We start from the raw sequence: 24,848 nt of genomic DNA, 5'->3' as shown, positions 1-24,848 counted from the left end.
ATAATTCTAATTTCAATATAATTTGCAATATGAAATATTTTGCATATGGAATAGAACATTGTATACAATGTGAATTCAAAACGAACGCAAAAACTCGCCAATTTTGTAGATTGGGGTTCATTTTCGGCAGTTTTGTGGAAATTGTTCGATTTATGTGCATTTCAATTCGCAATAAGGAAAAAAATAAATGTTGCCTCCAATAAACATTAATAAATTGGCGCGTTTGGCAATTTTCTTTTAATTTCATTAAGTGACGGACTAAATTCGGTAGTAAATGGTTGCACACAAACACATAACATAGTATACACAATATATCATACATACATATCTATGTATATGCGGTTGAAGAAACATCTGTAGACGTATTTGGCACAGTAACAACAACAATAAACCGCATGTCGACACACAAATCTAAATTTGAATTTGGCACACGCCTGTTGTTCTTGGCTTCTGATGTGTTTCATATACTCTTCTATTGGGCATTATAGCTATTAGATTAAATTATGATTGATACACTAAGAAATCAAATATGGAACTCTACATTTCTATTAGGCATAAAAAATGCATTTCCTTTCAGATGAAACATTTATGAATTCTCTGAAGTTAAATTTCCCCAGAGAAATACTATATATATATATTCTTTAAATTCTCTAGACAAAGTCTCCCGCGTTGATCTATTAATACTAGCTAAAGTTACGAGCTGATGTGATTGCAAATCGGTTCATCTTTATTATTGATACAGTAAGTTGTCCTCGCTCTATAGAAATTCCCGAAGTATAATTTACACAAACAAAAATTGCAAGCAAATACGTAACAAAACATGATCAATTTCAGAGATATATTTTACAAAACTTTACCGAAAAACGTTTGTTACAAATAAATTAGAGGTCATCTGAAATGTGAATGACATGGCACAACTGTAAACTGAACTTAAAACTTATTCTTTGCTTTGTAGTCGTGCCAAAAAGTCATAAAACAAAACCAACCGAAAGCAACGCAATATTCGACGAGACAAGCCTTAAAAAAATGTTGAGCAACCGACAAAAAAGTGAACACAATAGAGCGGCGACTATTTTGAAAATGAAAGAAAAGAAAATACAAAAGTTCATTCACAGATCAATACTGTATAGTTAAAGGACAGGGATAACTAACTTGGCAGACGAAATTTGTAAAAGAAATTAAACTCATTTGAATAAATAAGTATTTCCTCAAATATATGTATGATACATTAAATGTCTAGTGTGCACGACTGTAAAATACCCGCAATTTAACAAATATACTAAAAATATACCACAACATATTAAATACACTGAATTCTATATTTGGTATTTCAATATTGCACTACAATCAAAATATACCATGAAGTACAAAATATACTAAGAAGACCTTTTTGCAGTAGGAATTTTTTGCAATACAAAAGTTTTTCTTGAATAACTTCTATAATTTTTATCGCAACCAAATTTTCAAATTTTATCATAAATTATTATTCTATGTAGCTATACTAGCTCTATCCTTCATTGTCTGTGAAATCGAGTCTTTCATACGAACAGACGGACATTGCTATGTCGTCTCGACTCCTTCTTCCTGTTACATACATTTCCAGCAGGCACAAAGTTAAAATACCCTTCTATCCTAAGAGTAACGGGTATAATCAACTGTTACCAAGCACATTACAAAATGATAAAGCTACTTCAAAATGGGTATAGTACATTATCTTGGTTTCTCTTTCAGTTGACAGCTATATGTAGTTACACTCCAATTTTGAACAAACTTTTAACGACTTAAAAGCTGGCTGATAAGTTCTTCATGGTTCACCACGCATTCGCACACTAACTAATTAGTGCAAACCACTTAAATCAGTTCAATTCAGTTTGTGTGTGGTTGAGTGTGGTTTGACTTCAAAGTGCTTGCTTTGCTCTTGGTGGGTGGATGGTTTGGTTGGTTTGCCGGCCACAAATTGGATTTATTTTTAGCTGCTGAAACGAAGCTGGCAGAGTAAGAGCATAAAACGCACATGCGAAATAAACTTAAAAGATAAACAATGCCAAGCCTCAGGAAAATACAAAATTGGTTATCAATAGGCCACAGCGGGACCCTGGAGAGAGGGAAGGGGACACACTGCAGCTCAGGAGAGGGAAATGGAGGCTGGGCGGAAGGGCAAAAATAAATATGCGCCGTTGTAAAGTTCATTGTGTTTTCAATAAAACAAATATTGTGGCCTGTGCGCCGCATGTATCTGAGAGATACATACGAACAACTAGATACATTTATAGTGGCCATCGACATCTGGCAAATAAGTGCGGCGTTTATAACATTTCTCAGCATTTTGTGTGGGGAAACAGGTGAAAATTGCGCGGTTTTGTTTTCAATAAGTATTTAGACTATTGTATTGTTTTTTTTTTTTTTTTTTAATCTTGCGCATTATACGTGAACGTACACACACATTATTTATTTTCGTTGAAAAGTGTAATTTGCTATACGCTTCAGTTCAATCATCGATTAACCTTGCATTGAAAACACATTTATGGGCAAAGTAATTATAAAATAATTTATAAGCTATAGAGTATAAATTGCTAACGCAATACTAAAACATATACGTACAAATGTTTGCTTGACTATTAGATACATATTGCATATACTATACATACTTATATGTTTTGTATACACTTATCAATGAATTATTATATTAAAATTAAAATTATGTGAAATATACAAAATGAACAAGTAAGAAAGCTACAGTCGAGTGTGCTCGACTGTGAGATACCCGCTACCCATTTTTAATAAAGGCAAAATATTGCAGTATCATTTTCAAAATATACCGAATATACTGCAAAAATACTAAAAATATACCAAATGGTATATTTGGTATATCGATATAGTACACCATTCAAAATATACCATAGACGGCACAGTGTACCAGATTGTCGGCCAAAGCAACTCAGACCCTAGTAAGTAGGCGCTTTTGCCCATACAAAAGTATTTCTTTAATAACTTCCACAATTTGTATCTGATCGTAACCAAATTTTCGGGAATCATAATTACTATAGTAATTATTGTACACACCAAAATTCGCAACTCTAGCTTTAAAATTAGGCTTGTTATTCGATTTTTTTGATTTGCGGGGCGGAAGGGGGCGTGCAAAAATTTGAAACAAACTTGATCTGCGTGCAAACATAAAAAATGCTGTCAAAAAAAAATTATAGCTCTATCTCTTATAGTCTCTGAGATCCAGTGTTTCATACGGACAGACACACAGACACACAGACGGACATGGCTAGATCGTCTCGGCTGTTGACGCTGATCAAGAATATATATACTTTACAGGGTCGGAGATGACTCCTTCTGCCTGTTACATACATTTCCTGCCGGCACAAAGTTATAATACCCTTCTACCCTATGGGTAGCGGATATAAAAAGAGATACTTTTTATATAATACACACTAAAAAAATTTGGAATAATGTTTTCAATTATAAAGCAAGATAAACTAAAGCAATGTGTTTTCCTCATTATATTTGAATTGTTTATACAGAAATTACAAATAATTGCATTTAGTCAGTCAAAGCCCAGATCGATATCTTCGTATGTTGACGTTTTCGCAAATGTCGCAATTAAAATGAATAATTTGATGTGCCCTGGAGAGTCAAATCAATATATTTACCCAATGCTAGGCAACAAGAGACAAATTACACTTCAATGCTCTATGATTCTGAAGTCTGTCAGTTTTCCAATTGAAAAAGATGCAACTTCAAAGGTATGGTTAAGTTAACATATTAATCTTATTTGATTACATTTGTATTTCATATAATTATTTTTCATCTTAATATTTGTTGAGTATAACGTTGAAGGGATTTATCACATTACTGCCTAATTATATCTAAAATACACACTCACAAAGCGTGACACAAATATACATATAGTTTTTCAGTGGAATATTTACTCAACGATGCTTTGAACACAGCAAATTGCTGTTGTTTCAGCTGCCTTATGACGTAGAGTTAGATTGGAACAAAAATTTTTAAAATTTGCAAATAATAAACATTTTTTTGAATTCCATTTGAGCATGTTTATGAGTTCTTCATATTTAATCTTTTCCTTTGGCAATTTAACAAAGTTATCTATTAAATAACCGAAATAACTGAACGAATAATTTAGAATACGGAAAACAAAATTATATTTTTATTCAAAATGCTTTGCTGAATACAGAAAGTGAATTTTACTCTTGATTCTTTTTTTTTGTTTATCAGGTATACATATTTATTTGTACATACATATATACATATATGTTTGTATGTAAAACTTGAATCACTTGAGCCCTGCCAGCTGTTGCCATTTAACGGTCAAGAGATTAATTTCTCACATCGACAATTTGTTGTTGTTCTTTTTGTCATTGACGACAATTGTTAATGACTCCGATAAGAATACTTAAGTATATGTGATTGTATTTGTACAGTTCAATTTACACTTAAGCCTTCTTTAAATATATTACTCATACAGCTTCGAAAGAGTTTTTTTTCAAATTCAGAAATTGCTAAAGAATAATTTCGCTGATAATATTAGCAGTAATTTAAGAGAAATAACATCGATAGGTTGAACTTAAAAAACTATATGTGCACCTAGAGCACCTATTCATTTCCGAAACGTATTCAAACAATGGCATCAAACATCGAGGTGTTGCATGTGACACCACATGGGAAATATTCCATGGGCGCGTGAGAATCGCCGATGAGACAAACTGCGAAATCGAAATATGAGAAAACAACAGAGACAACAACAACAAATTGCACGACTAATTAGTAGCTGTTGACAGGGGGTGGGTTGAGCGGAATGGGGCGTGGTCGGGGCAGAGGCGCTATTCATTCAATTTGGTTTGTGGAGAAGTTTATTGGACTGTCTAACTGACTGACAGCTACTTGTGGGGGCGCTGTGGCTGGGGGACACCTGGTCCAGATGAGTCTGAATACCCAAGAGCAATATGACACAAACAATTAACATATAAATTAATTCAATTAGTCTCATTTCTCTTTTTTTCTCTCTCGCTCTCCCGCTCCAATTCAGTCTGAGGCGATTAATCATATTTATTCAAATTTATGTAAGAACAAAGTTATTTATATAAGATGCAAATTTCTTGTTTGTTCATCGATCTACCAAACACAGAAATAAGATAAATACACATATTTATTTCAAACACATAAACTTGTATTAAGATACAAGATGATAATAATTTCTTGATATGTGTATATTTAAGATGGAACAAACACAATAACAATATTTTTGCCATAACGAATTTCAACATTTTTCTACTGTAAATGTAAACGTTGAAATACATTTGTCTTTCTTTGTTTAGAACCAATGTGCAATTCATGTAAGGAAAGGGCGAGACAGACATAAAGCATCGCCCATTCTTTCACTTTTACTGCCAATAGAAAATTATATTAGACGTTGAAGTCATTAAAGTTGATGGCAAAACATGGATAGCTGCGAGATGTGGCAAGAAGTGACAGTCCAGAAAACTGCAAAAACTGCTAAAGCAAAAACATAAAAAATAAGAAATGAACAACTGGTGCTGATGAAGTACAATCACAAGCATAAGAAATAAGAAACGAGTAATCTGTGGCAATTAATCATGTTGGACAAAAACACAACCGGATAACGAAACGAAATGAAATAATGCAAATTGCCAAAAGCGGATGTGCAAATTTTGTAAAAGATATTCAAGTTTTTCAATTTTTGACATTGCCAATTAAAGAACAAGAAGTGGGCGAGGCCGGAACGTGGATTTCAAAACAAATAAAAGAACTACAATTCATGGCGATAACTCATTTTAACTTTTGTGTTGGACAAAAGTAAAGAGAGTACCATAAATAGATAAATATGTAAATGTGACCTGAAAAAGTGGATTAAATGTGGGTAGAATGATGAGTTGATAGAACTGTTTTGTATGCGAATCTTGATACACTTTTATATCCTATACTGAATAGAAATTGCGAATTTAATCGACAAATAAATAAACTATTATTCATGATATCAGAAATTGGAGCAATTTCCGATAATAGCATATATTGCTTTTTTAAACGAAATAAACTTAGAAAATTTGCATTATCAGCATGAATACCATCAAATGATCTATATATGCGTTCTTATCTTATTTAGTCAAGCTAAACCGACGGAGCTGTACTAAAATATAGCTGCTATAAAAACGACCCCAAAGACAATCTAATCAATGAAGAGAATTTAAAAAAGTCGTCCCACATTGCCAATATTTTCCAGTCAAGTAAATATTTTTTGTGCAACTGACAACACAATTATAAATATTATAAAGCACTCCAATTATTTCAATTTCTCAAAAAAAAAATAGATTTTTATTCACCTTAACAATACCTTTAACTTTGATTAAAAGAGTTAATTATACCAACATTTGACTTAATCAATTCATTGAGCATTGAGCATTTCATTGTTCATTGTCATTATCGCGATGCTAGTTGATAAGGGCCTTCATTAACTTAGGGCAGGTCTAACAGGAGACAAGCTTGCTGCTATAAACATACAATATAATATGTACAGATATATGTATATATAACACGTCAATCGATTCACTAGGCGTCAAAATGAATAAAAGTGCAAACGCACTTCACACTATGCTGTCATAGAATACTCTCAGATAGAACGGAACTAGATATTGATAAGAAAATTCGCTGGAAATGCCAGCCACGTATACGTATTTACCCCACTACGATTGGGCTTATCGCGAGAGAGAGAGAGAGAGAGGGACCAATACACGCATACTATGCAATACTATAAAAATACAAACAAAAAAAAAGTAAAGCGAATACGACGTTATTCGGTAGTTCGTAATGGGATAAGGTGATAAGACCCGCTCGTAAATCGCGTCAAAATGTACACAATAAGTATGCAGCGAGTATATAGACTGCCATTGTAGTATATTGTATTTGATGATGGTACGCAAATGCGGTCATTAAAATAGACAAATACTGAAAATAATTACAGCAGTAAAACCAAAACAACTAAACGGAATGGAACGGCATGGAATGGGATGTCTGGCTGTCTCAGTCTCAGTCTCAGAGTTCCATATATATGTTAGGTAGACAAGCCAAAGAGGCTAACGCTTCCGTTTGCTTTGCTGCTGCTGCAGCGACAGCAATTGGAATTGGAGTCAATTGGCTGCGCCACGTTAACGGTTACTGCGGCCACACGAACAACAAAGCAAAGCAAGATTGTGGGGCTGTGACTGAACTGGAAGTGAGCACATCCCCTGGGTCTGAGACTTGTGTTGTTACTACTGCTGAGATCGTCTAATAGATTGCATAGGCAAACAGAAAAAACGACAACGCCAACGACAAGCGCGAAAACGGTTAACAGTCAGTCACTCAATGCACAGATGTTCACTCAAAGAAAAATTGTTCAAGAACGAAGAACTTGAAGCGAACCTACGCGAGATTAAGATTAAAGATATATTGGTCAGCTGGGAACTAGGTGTATTATTTTTATTAATCTTGACACGGAATGTGTAAGGCACTGATTAAGATGTTTTCAAGTTATTTATTTTTAAATGAATAAAAACATAAATTCAACTTAATAAAATAAGATTGTGTTATCACAAATAACTAAGAAATTGTATTAATTTATAATGCTATTAGATTATCTGCAATCTATTATTATTTCTACAAAGTCTTCTCAAATAGCTTTTGAGTTTTTTTCTGAGTGCTGCCACGGATGCAATTAACAGAATAACGTCCGTCAACCGACGTTGAACTAAATTGAGAAGAGCGTGAAAGAAGCAGCAGCATGTTGCAATACTGACTCACAAACACAGGCAAAGATCGAGCTAGAAGACGCCGCACATTGAGCAAGTCAGTAAAATCTGTAAAAAAAAAAAACAAAAAAAAATATATACACAAAATGCGGTTTGCCCAGGTAGATTTCATACCAAAGAGTCATACTGACATAAACTTTTGGTTTACGATAGAGATACTGGGAATCGAATCGTACGTCGTCATTTACTATGGTTTGACTGATTTTGCCGATTGGGTATGCCCCAGAAATGCCAGTAAATATACTATCGGAATTGCATCAGCTGTTGTTTATTTACATATTACATAGTCGCCACATTTTTTGCCCACTGTTTGATTTGGCAACGTCAGAAACCGCTAACCAATAAAATAACTACAAATATTAAAACAAGAGATACCCTGTAGAAGAACGCAACACTTTGTATGGTAACTAATATCGATAATTAAATGGGTGTAACTCGTTTCTATCGATAAACTAAGTGAAGACGATAGAACTAAACGCTATTTTCTGTGTGTTTTTTTTATCGAATGCCGGTACAAGAAAAGGGAAAGAGGCAATGCTGCAAACTCAATACACACACATTTAGACGGACATGCATATGTATGGATGTGTAATTGTGTTTCTCCGAGTGAGTGAGAGAAGCTGCGGCGCGAGTCAGGTAAAGAAAGACTCGCTCGTTAGGGGGAGTGGGAGAGGAGGAGGCTGCTTGGAGTAACTGAGTAACTGGTTCTTAGCAACTAACTCGTTTTTTTTTGTTGTTGCTCTACTGTCTGATTCTGAGTTTGTTCAGCTTAAGCTTACATAGAGTGCAAATCAAATGGAAGAGACAATTTAGCACGAAAACTTGTTTTTAAAACTTACCCAAAATGAAACACAACAAAATACAGCAACAATGTTCTTTATGCGGGTTTTGTCTAAAAATGTTGATATGGTAATTCTCTTTAGCACTTTTTTCTCTGTGAATTAATTTTCTTAATTTCTGCTCACATACATCACATTAATATATTGCTATTTTTATTGAAAAAGAGATCATATTTTTGAGCATAGCAACAACAATTTTTAACCGACGAGGTCAGCATAACAACGACAACAAGAACAGGAGCAAAAAGCAATAAAACAATAGAATTGATTAAAATTGCAATTCGGATGACGGTGACGTAGACTGCGGTAGTAATTCCTTGCAATTGGCGTTCAATTTCATTTCAAATAATTTTCAATTAATAAATTTAATTATGGTTTGCCTTCCTAATACACTTTCGCACCACACAACACAAATAACACGCAACAAAACACAACACAACAACACTGCGAACGAGAGAACGAACCGCTCACTTTTCGCTCCGTCCCGTTCCCGCTTTCGTCTCGCCCAGACCACTCATACACACTTATTTATATATATATATATTATATGTATGTATGATTGTATATATGTGTGTATTTCTTGTAGAGGCTTGGAACTCTTTAAATTTGCCACGAATTTGCTGTTGCTGCTGTTTCTGTTGTTGTCGTTAAGAATTTCAATACAATTTTGGCCTAAATTGCATTTTCACTTTTTCACATACACCAAAAACACTTAACACACACTGCTTACTGGTGTGTTTTGTTAGCATTAAATGCTAACGCTGTTTTATTATTTATCAATTTTCTTGTAATTATGAATTAAAAGAATAAAAGCATTTACATTGCAACTTGTAAATTTAGTTGAAGAGCAGCTAAAACAACTTATGTATTTCTTCCGCAACACAAGGAAACAACAAACGACGACACAAAAGTAATAACCAAAATAATAACAACAATCGCGTCCGACTCGTTCAATGTTTTATTTTGACTGACCAACAACGTGATAGCAAATAGAGTTTTCAAAAATACCAAAAATATAGATTCCCTAAGTATTTGGTATTTTATTACTAAACGTATTTTATGCACAATTTGTGGCCACATTATGAAAACAGTTTTGTTAACCATCGACAATGCGCAAAATTTAAAAAATGAATGAATATTGGTATTCATTCATTTCATAATAATTCCAAGTTGTTATTTCAATTACAATTTTTTGTATATCCTGGAAGTCTTGATTAGGGTGGCACTATGTGCAATAATCAATATACAATTGTCATAAATAAATTAAATGATAAATAATTTAATACTTCATTTAAGCTGATTAATGTTTCATTGAATTTCAGTAACAATGTAGCTCATGATTTATATGAAATTTTGTTTTTAGCAACATCTAGCATTACATTAGTTTTATATCAACTATAGTTCAAATTCTATGTTCAATGTCGTTTGTTTTTTTTTATAATTAATTGCCTTTGGTTTTAAATATTCGTCCCGCCCGCTAATTTAAATTAAGCGCCGAATAAGTATGAGCTCTCAAACTGTGTAATTGCGGTTGGCAGCACGCATAAAAATCAGCGAGTGCACATTCTGTTACGCTAACATCTGTTATGTTCAGTATGGCCAGACGGCAAAAATAACATAAAACCGTAGACAGAACATAAGACGTTGGGCATTTTCGAGCGAGTAGAGAAAATTGTATTGAGCGAAAATTGTAAAAACGTCGGCAACGTCGCTAAGTGAAAATCTCTTTTGATTTATAAAGTAGCTGGTTCATTGTAATAAAAAAAAAAAACGCTAACATGAATGAGGAATACGACGCGATAGTTCTGGGCACCGGCCTCAAGGAGTGCATATTGAGCGGCATGCTCTCCGTGTCGGGCAAGAAAGTCCTGCATATTGATCGCAACAAATACTATGGCGGCGAATCAGCCTCAATTACGCCGCTGGAGGAGCTCTTTCAACGCTATGGTCTGGAGGCGCCTGGTGAGAAATTCGGGCGTGGCCGCGACTGGAACGTGGACTTGATTCCCAAGTTTCTGATGGCCAATGGACAATTGGTGAAACTTTTGATACACACGGGCGTTACCCGTTATCTGGAGTTCAAGTCAATTGAGGGCAGTTACGTTTACAAGGGTGGAAAAATCTCCAAAGTGCCAGTGGATCAAAAGGAGGCACTGGCATCTGATCTCATGGGTAAGTTAAGTTAACTGCGAATTATGTACTACAATGTAAATATATGTAGTTTTCCACGAACTGCGAAAATTCGATGTAGATGAGTACATACATAATTCGCTCTTATCGGCGCTCCCCCCTTTTTGCGTTTTCTCCATATTTCTTTGTCTCGGCTTACATTCGGCGAATGGCACTCGCTGGTGTTGTTTTTGGTTTGCGACTGTGACACGTATTTGTAGTTGCCCTGCTGTGTGCGCTATGTATGTTTGTATGAAATGTGTGTGCGAGTCTCTCTCTTTTTGTGTGTGTGTGTGTGCCTGTAGTTTTTAAAGCCGCCTTATTTCCTGCTGTCCCTTTTTTTTTGCAAGAATTTCGGATTTCGTCTATGCTTTTTGATGCTGTACTCTTCATATCGTCATCATAAATTGCGAATAAACGTGTACAGCTTAATAGAAAGATTAATAAACACATTATTTTTGTTACTCTGCGCACACACACTCACATGAGCATGCGGCTGAGTGCTTATGTATTTAATACCAATTAGAATCCAAGTGTTGCCAGCTGTTTGAAGCGATGGCCCATATGGCAACCCTGCTCTCACGTTTTAAGTAATTAACCGTTGCGCTGATTCATTTTTCAACACCTGTGTAATGTGGTTGTTGTTATTGTTGCTGCTGTCGCTATTGCGATTAAGTTGCTTGTTTTGTCTGAAATTGTTTAAACAATTGGGGACTATTACAAAAGGCAATTGGCCAATCACGCTGCATTTTTAATTGTTTATTTGTTTTTTGTTGCTACTTGCTGCAAATTTCTCCTCCATGTGGCTGTTGCCAATTTTGTGAGTTGGCCATAAAATGTAGGCACGCAAGGCGCATTGAACCCTTTCACAATGAGCCGTTATTATAGTAACTACTTATGTCTGTGTGTGTGTGTGTGTGTGTGTGTGCTGCACATATGACTGCATGACGTCATTTAGCTGGTCTGGTGGTTGTTTTGGCCGTCAATTAGAGGTTTGTCAAATTCTCGCTAGGGTAAAAAACGACACGTCCTGTTGAGCAGTATACATTACATACCCCACTCACGCAACTGTTTTATTTCTTGTGCTTCCCCCTCGCCAGGTATGTTTGAGAAGCGGCGCTTCCGCAATTTCTTGATCTACGTGCAGGACTTTAGAGAGGATGACCCAAAGACCTGGAAGGACTTTGATCCCACCAAAGCCAACATGCAGGGACTGTACGACAAGTTCGGCCTGGACAAGAACACCCAGGACTTCACTGGCCATGCGCTGGCGCTGTTCCGTGATGACGAGTACCTTAACGAGCCGGCTGTCAACACCATTCGTCGCATTAAATTGTACTCGGACTCGCTAGCGAGATATGGCAAATCGCCATATCTGTATCCCATGTACGGTCTCGGCGAGCTGCCACAGGGCTTTGCCCGTCTATCGGCCATCTATGGTGGCACCTACATGTTGGACAAGCCAATTGACGAGATTGTTTTGGGCGAAGGCGGCAAAGTGGTTGGTGTGCGCTCTGGCGATGAGATCGCCAAGTGCAAGCAGGTTTACTGCGATCCCAGCTATGTGCCCGACAAGGTTAGTCCAACATCAATAGTTAAACATTACCCTTTTCTAACTTTATTTCTCCGTTACACAGGTGCGCAAGCGTGGCAAGGTGATTCGCTGCATTTGCATCTTGGATCATCCGGTGGCCAGCACCAAGGATGGTCTCTCCACTCAAATCATCATTCCACAGAAGCAAGTCGGTCGCAAATCGGACATTTATGTCTCACTGGTCAGCTCAACCCATCAGGTGGCCGCCAAGGGTTGGTTTGTGGGCATGGTCTCGACCACAGTTGAAACCGAGAACCCAGAAGCTGAGATCAAGCCCGGTCTCGATTTACTGGAGCCGATCGCACAAAAGTTCGTCACTATTTCGGATTATTTGGAGCCCATTGACGATGGTCTCGAGTCTCAAATATTCATCTCGGAATCTTATGACGCGACCACGCACTTTGAGACCACTTGCCTCGATGTTTTGAACATCTTCAAGCGCGGTACTGGCGAGACGTTCGATTTCTCCAAGATTAAGCATGAGCTCGGCGATGAGGATCAGTAAATGGATCAGGAAATGAAGGATTCGATTTCATACTTTGGTGGATGGGTGCGCGCTTGCGGCATTTGGCATGGGTCAGGACGATACGGCGATTTCCAGCTCAAGAACAACACCTGAAACAACATCAACAACAACATCAATTATAAACAATATATTTTCAACATCGTTGTGCGGCCGTTGCCAAAAAAGAGAAATAAGAAACAAAAATGAAATAAAAACCAAAAGCGATTTAAATATCCAATTAAATAAAATGAAAATGCAAATGTATTACGACATTAAAACATGAAACATGCTTTTCCATCTAGCCAAAACAAAAGGCTCATATTTTATGTGGAATACAATTTTAGACATGTATCAAAACAAACAAAATACAAAGAAACATTGCTTGCTTTTCGCAATATTGGGATACGCCTAGAAGATTAATATATACATAACACACATACGAGTATTCAAAATAATTAAAACATAACAAAAAACACGGCAGTAAAGTACATAACGATAGAAAACACATTGCAGATTCAGTTCAGATCACCATTGTATTAGCCAAATTTGATTGTTGTGAACACAAATATAAAGAAATGCAAACGAAAATTAAATGTATAATCACCCTCCACTATGAAGCAACACAACTCCCCGATCACTTCTCACTTTACCAAATCCCAAAATTAATTGAGTTGCCAAACTCGACTCCTGCTTCGTACACAAGTTTATATACTATACAAATAAACGAAAAAAAAGGAAATGCTCCCCATAATTTACTACGCTCGATGTGCTTGCAGTTCAGTTGTACACCATAAATATGTATAACACCATATACTATATATTATATATGTATTCTATATGTATATGTATGTGTATATTGCTATCAATAGTTGCTTGGTTCTGTTTTGTGATCGACAAAAACTTGTGCATGCGAAATCACAAAGACACATATATTTAAAAATAAACAAAAAATCACAAAAAAAATAAAATAAAGCAAAATCCATGATATGTACACGCATAATGCAGATAATATTTTGTAATTCAAAATTAAGCTGAAAGAATCGAAAATGAAATCAAACTAAATCAGCGGAAAATGTAAACATGTGAAAAATGAAATGAACAACAACAACCACAACCATTATTTGTGCATCCATATATATAAATACGATATGCGAACAGATCAACAAAAACTATGGTATTCCGCATTTTCAGAATTTACATTTTTAATAAAAATTAAAAAACAAAAAAATTCAAATAAAAAAATGTATACTGAACAACGAAGGGAATTCACTCAAGGCGGGAAAAGAGTCAATGAAGCGTGGTTTAGAGATTTGAGTTCTAACCAAGAAGTGAAAGAAAGTTTCTTCCCAGGTAGCAATACAAAATTTAAAGAAAGTCTCTTGGGACAATTTAAACCTCTTGTCTATCTGCTTTCACTTCAACAACTTGAATCAGAAATCAGTGTCGTGGTTGGTTTGTTAGTCGTAATTCTAGGAAAATCTGCGACACAATTACGAATTCCACATCAAGTGCTTGGCAGGCATTTGAAGGCGTATAGAGAGGGGAAATGGGGGAAAATATAATATGTTATAATAAAATGCATGTGAACGACACAACTCACATACATATATACGAACCCCGCATCAGCTGGGATTAAGGGAGGAGCGGAGAGAGCTGCATCTATAGAATGTGTGTATGTGAAGCGAGCTTTGCTTGTGGGATTTGTGTTTTAGTGCTGTCGTTGACAGTTTTTCTCGGAACTGTCCAACAAAATGCCGACTGCATTTTTTCAATTTCCGTCCAAGTGGGAGGAGGAAGCAGATAGAGGTGGAAGCTAACATTTAGCCTACACTCAATCTTGGTGGCTATTGAAAAATAAAGAACGTCAGCAGCAAACTTTAATACAATTTGTAAATTGTGCAGAATTTTTAGACCCGTCGGTTCTTAAAAAGTATATATATCAGTCTTCAATCAAACTAACGACTAAACGACTCATAATATCCTCATGTTTTTTTTTTTTTAATAATAATTTGAATTGAATAAACAATAGATAGAATAGATATTTGGTAAATTACAACCATTTCATTAGCTTAACATACACTTTCTTTTCATTATGCAAATTAAAGTTATTTAACATATTCACGTACGAAAATTAATGTCGTCAGCTGACACAAAGAAATTACTATAAAACAAGTAAGAGAGCTACAGTCGAGTGTGCTTGACTGCGACATATAATATTATGCAAAAAGACAAACAAAAATATACCGAAACCCATATTTGGTATATCGATGTGGTACTACATAAAATAATACCAGATTGTCGGCCAAAACAGAGGACCCGCTTGCTATACAAAACCTTTACTAACTTTTAAAATTTGTATTAGATCGATAGATCTAATCTAGTATATCCCTTTTAGTCTCTGAGATATAGGTATTCATTCGGACAGACGGACAGGGCTATATCGTCTCAGCTGTTGACGCTGTTCAAGAATATATATATATTTTTGTATAATGTCGGAGATGCCTCCTTCCCCCTGTTACATACATTTATTGTAAGCTCAAATTTATTCTCTCTCTACTCTATAGGTAGCGGGTGTAATGAAGGGATTTTGTTTTACTAAAGTTCTTTTATATGTTTTTATTTTTACTTTATTATATTAAAATCTAGTATTTAATACTACATTTAATAGAGAAGAGAGTACTGGCTGCTGAGGCTTTGTACATGTTATTTTAAATGTTGTCGCTAGTAAAATAATATTTTTATGAAAATCCAAAGAAATTTCGAATTTATCAAATAGCCTCGATTCAAGACATTTTTTTTGCAATCCATGGTCTAATGATGCTGCACTGGATGATTGCAGACTGAGCACAGGACACGTCCCACCAAATAGCCAAGCAAGTCTTTCGCCACTCTCCGTTTTGGCCATTTTTTGTTGGTGCTGTGTGCTCTGTGTTTTGTGTTGGTAAATTTTGTAACTGGGCAAATTGAAGTCAAAAGTTTGGCGCCCATTGCAGCGCATGCAAGTCACATACAGCAGCAGCAGAAGGAGTGGTTAGAGGGAGGGGGGAGACTTGCTGCTGGGCATGACTAAGCTGCTTCTGAGGACAGACATGTTGCTGTTGCAGTTGCTGTGGCAGTTGCTGCTTGTCGATGGTGGATGGTGAATAGTGGATAGTGGATGGTCAGCTAATGCTAACGAGCGTGCAACCGAGTGACGTGTGGCGCATTGGGCTCGTAATAACAGAAGCCGCAACCGCAACCGCAGCTTCAACCGCAATCGCAAAAATAGAAAGCAAAGGCGCCTTTGGGGTCAGTTGATGGTGACAATGAAGCCGATGTGGATTAGCACACGAATCACAAGAAGTCGTGTCTGCTTTCGAGTCGTGTCGCGTCGTGTCGTGTCGATTCGGCATTTGGCTTATGGGGCGTATGAGCAATGTGACATATGCTGACAAATTGAATATGTTAGCCAGGCATTCTTAAGGCGTAATGCCATTAATTATATGTAATTATACAAGGCATAACGCATACGACACGTTGCCACACTTTCCATCCACAACACAACCAGCGAAATCCCTTTATAGTACTTTGTGCACTGTGCGGCACTTGAAGCTGTTGCAGCTGCAACTAACGTCAACTACTCGAGTATGTTGCTGCTGTTTTTGTTGCAGTTGTTGCTGCTGCTGCAGCTGTTGCTTTTGCTGCTTATCAATTACTTGCACTTCTGCGTCGACGTCCTTGTTGCAGCCAAACTCTGCTCTTCTCCTCCTTCGCCCTCGTCCTCATCCTCGTCCTCGTCTTTGTCTTGTTGTTGTTTTGTTGTTGTTTACATTTTCTTTTAGCCAAGAGCTTGTCAACAACTTCATTATCGCATGCGGCACTGTGCAACATCATCAAGCATCAGCCTCCCCTCCCCTCCACACCCCAACCATCACCACCTCCCCGCCCCTGGCACGCCTCTTGTAGCCCACTACACAAGCAAATTTAAATCAATTAAGTAATCTTATTGCCGTTTCTGCTGCTGCTTTTGCTCCTTTTGCCGTTTGCCGTTGTCTGCTTTTAGGCGCCTACAAACACACACACACTCACACACATACACTCAAACTCTATCTTACACTTTTTGTGTCAAGCATTATAACTGCGGCAATGTGTGTGTGTGTGTGGCTGGAGGCGTGTCTGTGTTGCGGCGCCTGGGAAACTTTTGCAACGTTGCATATTTTGTGCAGATTAATTAAATTGGTGGCATGCAGCTGTCTTGCAACTTGTGACGTAGCCCACGTTGAGGCGACTCGTTAAGTATTTTCGGCTATAAAGTGCATTATTAAATATGGATTTTCTTTTCTTTCCATATTTTATGAATAAACTACCATCGCTTTGTCAACTAAATGCACACAAACGAAGCTACTTTAATTATTTATATTACATCAAAAGGGCAATTACTTGACAGTTTTCTTTAGAGTGCTGAAACAGTTTTATAAACGCCCTTCATAACGTAGAAGTTAATAATGTAATATTGCATAAATATAAATGTATTACATATGTATATGCATATTATATGTACAAACTTATTTTTAATGTTTGTTTCGGGTTTGTCACTTACACTTTTAATACTTATTAATTTTGTACATTTATAATTGAATTGCTTTTAAAATACCTCTTTAACCATCATTATTCTGTTAACTGATTAACGTAAATTGGTATTTACAATTTGTATAAATCTCTTGGGGTAACTCGCTGGTGGTCAATTAAATTGATGTATAAATATAATTTTTATTTGGTCTTTATTTATTTTAGGCTCTTCAGTATTTAACTCCGAACTAGCTTTATAAATGTCAATAATATTAATTAGTTTTAAAAACAATGGCCACAAAGACTTATTATAGACTTTCTCAAATTCACATTACACAGTTTACAATTAACATTGGGCCTTTAAGTGAACAAAAATGAATAAATAAATGCTTATAAAAACAAATTAAATAAATTATTATTTTTAAATATGATAAACTTAAAAAAATTAAATGAATAGGTTCAATCAACAAATTGCTCTTATGTATATTTTTAAATAGTTTTATATATCGTCCGACGACTTTAAATAACATTGACATGCTGTAAGCTAGCGAAACAGCTTTAACAGCAAAAGAGAAACATTCGTAACACTTGGCTTCCCCTTAATTGCTAACAGTTCTCTTAGCAGTTCCTTGATACCATTTAACAGCGCACTGCTCTGCACTGTTAACTGTTAACAACGGGGCACTTAACAGACACCCCTGATGTTACTGAGTAAGGATAGCTAAGATTTCTCTCTTTGACTGTTAAAAACTGTTGAGAAAGCTTAGGACAGGACTTAAGACGGCAATGCACAATCTAGATGATGAAAATGGGCACTTACTTAAGCATATTTGTTTGGTAAACAACATCATAACTCTCTGCTTATTAACAGTTCTCAGCAGCAGCTGAAGAACTCAGTTTATCTAGATTTCCAAATTAAATAGAAGCGAAATGAAGACTGTAAAAAGATATATATAAAAGATCAATCGAATTGTAAGCTTATCTACTTTATTTAAGTAGTACTAAGAGTGAAGTATTTATTTTCATGCACTTCATACAAATTGCAGGGTCTTTTAATTACTGGCCAGGGTCGTCGTTACCAGCACAATAATGACCCACAAAATCCTTTCAGCCCTGGAGGCTCCCATATGCAATTATTTTGATGTGAAATGCAATGCACACAGGCGCCAATTGTCTCGCCTTTGGCGTTTGTTAGCAATTAAATATTTGCACTTCACGACACATTTTACACCATTCAAGTGCCAGCTAAACGCTTTGCTTTTGCCCACATTAAAAACAACATAAGCAACTTTAAGGGCCAAGCACACACAAAAGAGCTATGCAGCATCTTTAAGTTTTGGTACATTTACGTTAAATCATAGAAGAGCTGCAACCAGATTGAGATTATTTAAGGTGCAACTAGAGATAAGTTATAAGCCGTATTTTAGTTTGTTGTCCTCAAATTTGGCACGCTGACTTGCATTTTGAGTTTTAGCAGCCAATAAATTTAACCTCGTTCACCTCGTTTTGACTAGACAACCATTCTTTCACTTCCGCTGTCGTTGCATTTATATGCCAGCCAATAAGTATGCTATAATTTCTTTTGGTCACTGTCCTGCAAGGCAAAGCAACAGTTGCTTGCCAGACTCTCTCTTTCTCTATATCCCTCTCTCTCTCTCTGAATTATTGCTCACAGACTCTGCGACACTCTGTAAATTACCAGAACTCATGCTGATGATGCTTGGGCGAAGCTTAATTGCTGTTACTGCTAGTCCAGCCGATGCCGTTGGCCTGATAATACCTGCAAGAAAAATGGCTAAGAGACGCCGTTGGTTATGGTCTTAAAGTCAGCACTGTAAATTTGTCACTGAAGCTTGAAATATTGGCTACGAAAATCGCATCACTTGGCAGTGCAGACAAACATAAACGAAGGGATATCAGCTCCCAGCTTGCAACCTCCATCTCTCCTTCTCTCTCTTTCTCTCTCTCTCTCTTCTTAGCTCAATTCACAGCTTGCAGCTGTGTTTACCTTGAAATTTTGGTTTTCAATAATATTTGTCTTTGATTTTGTTTGTGTGCGCTGCTTGTCTACATGTCTTTTGCAAAAATATCAAATGCATAATTCTGGTTACACACACATACACATGCAAAGCACTGTCGTACGCCCCTTTGCCTCATTTTTACCCACAGCCATCTGAAGCAAAAGATGGCTGAAGTTGAACGGCGTTCCCGTTGCGTTATCTCTGCCACGACAGCCATATTTACCTGCCAGCCAAAAAATACTTATGCTCTCTTATGTGCTAAACTTGCACGATAGCTACTTGAGTTGCAGCGTAAAAATTTCTGCATTTTTCTATTCTTTCATTCATTCTTCTGCTTGCTGCATTCATGTGCAGGCAGGCGTGAAAAATGTATACAATTGCAGCAGCAGAAGAACCATTTTAAGCGAGCTACAAACAAGTCAAACGAAGCCAAGAAATTCAAATTAAACCTCGATTTAACAGTTAAATTTGCTGTTAATTGAATTGCTGAAAGACCGTTTTCTAAAAATACTGTCAACTAAAAATACAGCTTAGCATCACATTCGATTCGAAATACTGTCGATAGTTTATCGCAGCAGCACAATGTGAAATATCGATAAATTTATGCGTGATCAACAAATCAGAACTGCAGAATTTATGCTATTTATTAAATTAGCTGTTGTATTCATTAATCTCTAAGCCAACTTGTATATTGCAATTTTTGGCTGCAATTAGTGTCTACAAATTTGTTGCCTGTCTTGTTGTCCGCGTCCATTAGCTCTGCTTGGTTTAAGCCTCTCTGCCAAATGCCACATTAGCCACCAGCGCGATTCACAATTTTTGTTCTTATATGACTCTGTGTATGTGTGTGTGTAAGTGTGAGCTGCGTATGTTGCCGCTATTTTTATACGATTTGCTATTTTTTCCGGATTTTTGTTTGCCATTGTTACTCTTCGTCTGAGGCATTCCTCAACCCACTCACATTGTAACTCATTCTACAGCCCTTTACCTTTTTTTCTGCTCGCAGCTTGCGCATAAAACTGACGCCAAATTTCTTTGGCGTCAACCAATGCACAGCACACAAGCACAGGACCAAACTCACACATACATTTGCGAGTTGACTCCCACACAGAACTATGCTCGCTCTTGCTGCCGTTGTTGTTATTGTTGCTGTCATGTCTGTGACTTTTTTCACAGTTCGATTTTTCGTTTTATTTCATGTGCAAAAAATATCAAAAAATAATAAATGCGTTCCTATCGTTGTGTGTGCGGCTGAGTGTGTGTGTGTGTGTAGTTGTGTTTGTGCAGCTTGTCAGTTTCGCATAGAAAACTGCCCCGCCCACACCTGAGTTGAGGAGTTGCACGCAAGCAAAGTTTTGCCTTTGTGCATATTGGTAATTTATTAGCATAAAATTCCAGCAGCGCGTAAATAATGCACACAAATTTGTTGCTTTCCTTTGATAATACATATCTATGAAAATACAATATCTGTATCTGGCCGAAGCTGCAACTGTTACACTTACAGTGTATCCGCGAACTTTGGCCACAATATTTTTTTTATTAGTGCCACGCTCTTTGGCACCTCAGCAGCATAAAATTCATTTCCGTTACGTTTGAACGTCGCTCAAGTGTCAGAGAACATGGCAAGCGTTTTCTCTTTTCTTTCTCTGCACGTCGCCACAACGACTCGACATTCCCTATACGCTCTCTACTTCTGCACCCACAACCCGATCCCTTTGCCTATCGATAAAAGGCAACCACGGACTTTATGCTCACCATTTCCCCCAGTGCAAGCTCAATATTTCCGTTAAATGGGCGACATGTTGTTCGTCCGACGATTTCCTTCTCCACATTCGCATCTGACACATAACGAGGCGCCGCACCATCGAATGACGCCTGGCAACTCTGGCAACAGCAACAGCAACACTTTGTAAGCTGCAGACTTACTGGTGGCTTAATGTTGACAGTGGTCTACATCGCTCTAAATGCTCCTAATGAGTCAAGTTCATGTTAGGATGATTCACTTTGAAGGTCGAACATGGTTGCGACACGTTCTACTTTTCTGTGATTCCATCTGACTTCCGTTGCGATTATCATTTCGAAATTTGCGATATCATTAAAAAATCTACTATAATTTTCATTTATTTTAATTTATTACATTTATATCAATCTAATATCCAATTAAGAATCATCTGCAATTTTCCGTTTCTAAGATTAATGCTTTATTCAGTGCTAAACGAATTCAAAGTAAGCACTTTTGAAGGGTCGATGGAGAATCACGATGTTCGTTGACTACGAGTGTGATGTCCTTTTTGCATGCCTTGAATGGCGAAAGGGAAAACCCAATAAAATTATGTATGCAAAGATAAGCGATTAGTGAATGTGTTTTCCAACTTATTATCCTGAGGCGTTGCTGTATTTTCATAATGGAAAATAAATCAATGTAAGACATAGAAGGGAGTGCTAATAAAAACAAATAACAGGCAGGTGACCAAAACGACAATCAGAGAAGCCTTTATTTAATACTTAGGAACTGTATTGACTCCTCTAGGTAATAATATTGTAATATACGAATTATATTTCAAATTTCACTTTTATTCATTAATTAAAGCATTCAAGCAAGCAAATGGTAAGTACCTTAAGAGCACAACAACGAATTATTATAGAATTTTAATTACATTTTAATAAGTTTGCACACTACACTGTGAGAAAATTGAAGTGCACTCATAACTCAATAAATACATTAATAATAAACTTGTTTCAGTATTGTTTTAAGAATTTAGTAGCTTTGAAATTGTCTGTACAATCTTTAATTTTGCTTCAAAATATGTTGCCGATGCATTATGAAATCAGATCGAATTATTCGTCCTTTTATACACGCTATCCATAGGATAAAAGGGTATTATAACTTCGTGCCTGAAGAATATGTGTGTATGTAACAGGCATCTCCTATAAAATATTATTAATATATTGCCATGTCCGTATGCAACATTGAATATTTTAAACTCTGTGGTATATTTTAAATGTGGTACTACATCAATGTACGAAATATGGCCTGCGGTATATTTTAGTATTGTGATATATTACTTTGGTATATTTTAAGAATAATACTGCACTGTTTTGCTCTTATTCAAAATGGGTAGCGGGTATCTCACAGTCGAGCACACTCCACTGTAGCTTTCTTTCTTGTTTTAAAGCAATTTCGTTGTCTCAGCTGAACATAATATGTTAAATGACTTTCATTTGCATAATGCAGAGAAAGTGTGTGTTAAGCTAATGAAATGGTTGTAATTGGTTGAATATCTATTAGGAAATATGAAAAAGCAAAAGCATTTCATTCATTTGCCCAAGCTGAAAACAATCAGCAATTGTTCAAGGAACTGACTTGGTGAAGAGCCAAAAGTGGCAAGACAGTGTCAATTATATGCAAACATATACAGATAGACATCCATAAAGATAAGTATAATAAAGGCAGTGGCCCGAAAATCAGTTGAGTATTTTTGTAATCGGACAAATGAATGTTAGTCAAGATGAAGAATGGAAGGAGTGTGAAAAAGAAAGGGAAAGGCAAATGGAAAGAGAAAAGAGAAGCGAGAGCGCGGCCTCGATTCATAGGAATTAAGCTAACAGACGTGTCTATCTATTTACATACATACATACATACAGATAGATTGGAGTAGGTATGTTTGTGTGGTTAGCGATGACTGTGACTAGGCCTATAAATAATTAGCCAGTTGGTGGCACACTCGACACAGCCCATTTGCATGCACTAAAAAGCAGAGCACACACAAAAAGCATTGCCTACTTAATGGCGCTCGAAGCGGCATGGCGTTAAATGCTTGCCACAGCGAGGCAGGAGGCAGGAGGATGTAGAATTGGTATTGGAAATGGGAGGGGGGGAGGTGGAAAGAGCGAGTTGCAATTGAAATTGTTTTAATTGAAATGGAAAACGCGTAAATTTAAGTGCTTTGTGTGTGTGCGTGCGTATGCGTATGTGTGTTTGTCTGTTTTTCTATTTGCATTCAATTTCACTCTGCAACAAAACCCAAATTGCAATGGACACTAAAACGGGGCAGCTCCAGCGACTGCGAGGAGAGGGAGAGAGGGGCACACAACGAGCAAAGTGTTTATTAACTTTGGCTGTTTGATCCACTTTGCATGCCAGGTCCTTGCTATTGTTGTTCCCTTGTCTGTTCAAGGATGTTTGCCAGCTGCCATGTGGCAGCAACAGTGGCATAAAAAGAGCTGCAGTAAATGAATGCATGAGCCAACAGACAGACTGAGAGGCAAAAGCAGAGTAAGAGAGTGAGAGAGAGAGAGAGTGAGACAACGAGGCAACAGTGAACGGATAATTCAAATGTAATTTACAAAAGGGCTCGTTTGATTTGTTACTTGTGCTGTGCTCTGTGAAGCTGCCCCCCATGCCACACTGGGGTGGCCTGTAAATTAGTTGCCACTGAGCAGCTCTACAACTGTGGCAAGTGAAAAAGTGGAAAAGTGAAAAAGTCCGACAGTCAAAAGCGTAAAAGCCAAAACACAACCCAAATGCAGGCAAACAATATTAGCAACTAAGCAACAACTAGAAGATGGGAATGAATCCTTTTGAATCGTTGCTGTTATTTCTATTTAATTATCAACTAATTAGATGCAGACAGCGACGCAAGCTCGAATCAGCTAATTAAGCGCATAAATTATAATAATTTTATGGGCTCAGCCCATTGACCTTAACTTGCACTGAAAATATGCCCGAGCACTAAGCCTTTTTGCTCCAGCGACACGTTCAACAAATTAACTTAATTAATGGCATTTGTTTTGTTGTTTGTTGCACGCAATCAAACTGGAATCAAAGATAACTCCCAGACACACACACACGCAAACACATTCACATGCGAATCCCCAATTGCGGATAAACCAACAGCAATTTTCCAAAGTTGATATCACAAGTTTCTGATTCCTAGTTAACTCGAATGAAATGAATAAATTCGTAAATGCTGCGAGTAGCTGTATTATTCGTTCCGTTTCGATTTTATCCTAAACGAATGCAAGGCATATTTTCAATGAGAAAATGAAATCACGAACAATTTGGTTTTGCATTTTCATCGTAGACTTTTTCATATAGAATTTTCGTTTAAGTAAAGACTTTCTTTATGTTTCGAAAATACTTTACTTAATAAAAGTGTAACTTCTTTAAGGTTTATTGTTTGTTTGTAATCTGTTTTCAGTCAACAATTCTTAATTGTGATGCATTTAAGTGAAGTTTAATTTAATGTTTCTATGTAGAATAAAATCAAGCAAGTAAGAAAGCTACAGATGAGTATACCCGCTACCCATTTTGAAGCAAAATAGTGCGGTACTATTTTT

At 36.6% G+C, this 24,848-nt stretch overlaps 2 protein-coding genes and 1 long non-coding RNA gene across 5 annotated transcripts in view; 1 reads left to right on the top strand and 2 right to left on the bottom strand.

Moving 5' to 3' along the window:
* LOC117563437 (phospholipid-transporting ATPase VA) overlaps positions 1-9,641 on the bottom strand; it is a 30,226-nt gene extending 20,585 nt beyond the window's left edge. For 2 of the 3 annotated variants that reach the window (XM_034241770.2, XM_034241773.2), the window contains exons 1-2: positions 9,492-9,641; positions 8,672-8,818 (exon numbers count right to left, since the gene is read on the bottom strand). The gene's annotated coding sequence lies outside the window, so the exon portion shown is untranslated. Of the gene's footprint in view, positions 1-8,671; positions 8,819-9,372; positions 9,437-9,491 lie in introns of those variants that run through there. The other variant, XM_034241772.2, reaches the window with a different exon arrangement.
* Positions 9,642-10,096: 455 nt separating this feature from the next.
* LOC117564259 (rab GDP dissociation inhibitor alpha) lies at positions 10,097-14,012 on the top strand. The gene is made up of 3 exons (XM_034242963.2): positions 10,097-10,843; positions 11,941-12,416; positions 12,478-14,012. The coding sequence occupies exons 1-3, from the start codon at positions 10,450-10,452 to the stop codon at positions 12,937-12,939; spliced, it is 1,332 nt and encodes a 443-aa protein (XP_034098854.1). The 5' UTR covers positions 10,097-10,449; the 3' UTR covers positions 12,940-14,012.
* LOC127565094 (uncharacterized) lies at positions 10,730-11,023 on the bottom strand. The gene is made up of 2 exons (XR_007954495.1): positions 10,935-11,023; positions 10,730-10,871 (listed from the first exon to the last, which is right to left on the bottom strand). It is a non-coding gene; the product is annotated as an uncharacterized LOC127565094 (long non-coding RNA).
* Positions 14,013-24,848: the final 10,836 nt, after the last annotated feature.

The sequence above is a fragment of the Drosophila albomicans genome, chromosome 2L (assembly GCF_009650485.2).
Source record: "Drosophila albomicans strain 15112-1751.03 chromosome 2L, ASM965048v2, whole genome shotgun sequence".
Taxonomy (NCBI): Eukaryota; Metazoa; Arthropoda; class Insecta; order Diptera; family Drosophilidae; genus Drosophila; species Drosophila albomicans.
The sequence above is the reverse complement of the archived record's forward strand: the minus strand, read 5'-3'. Positions and strand labels throughout refer to the sequence as shown.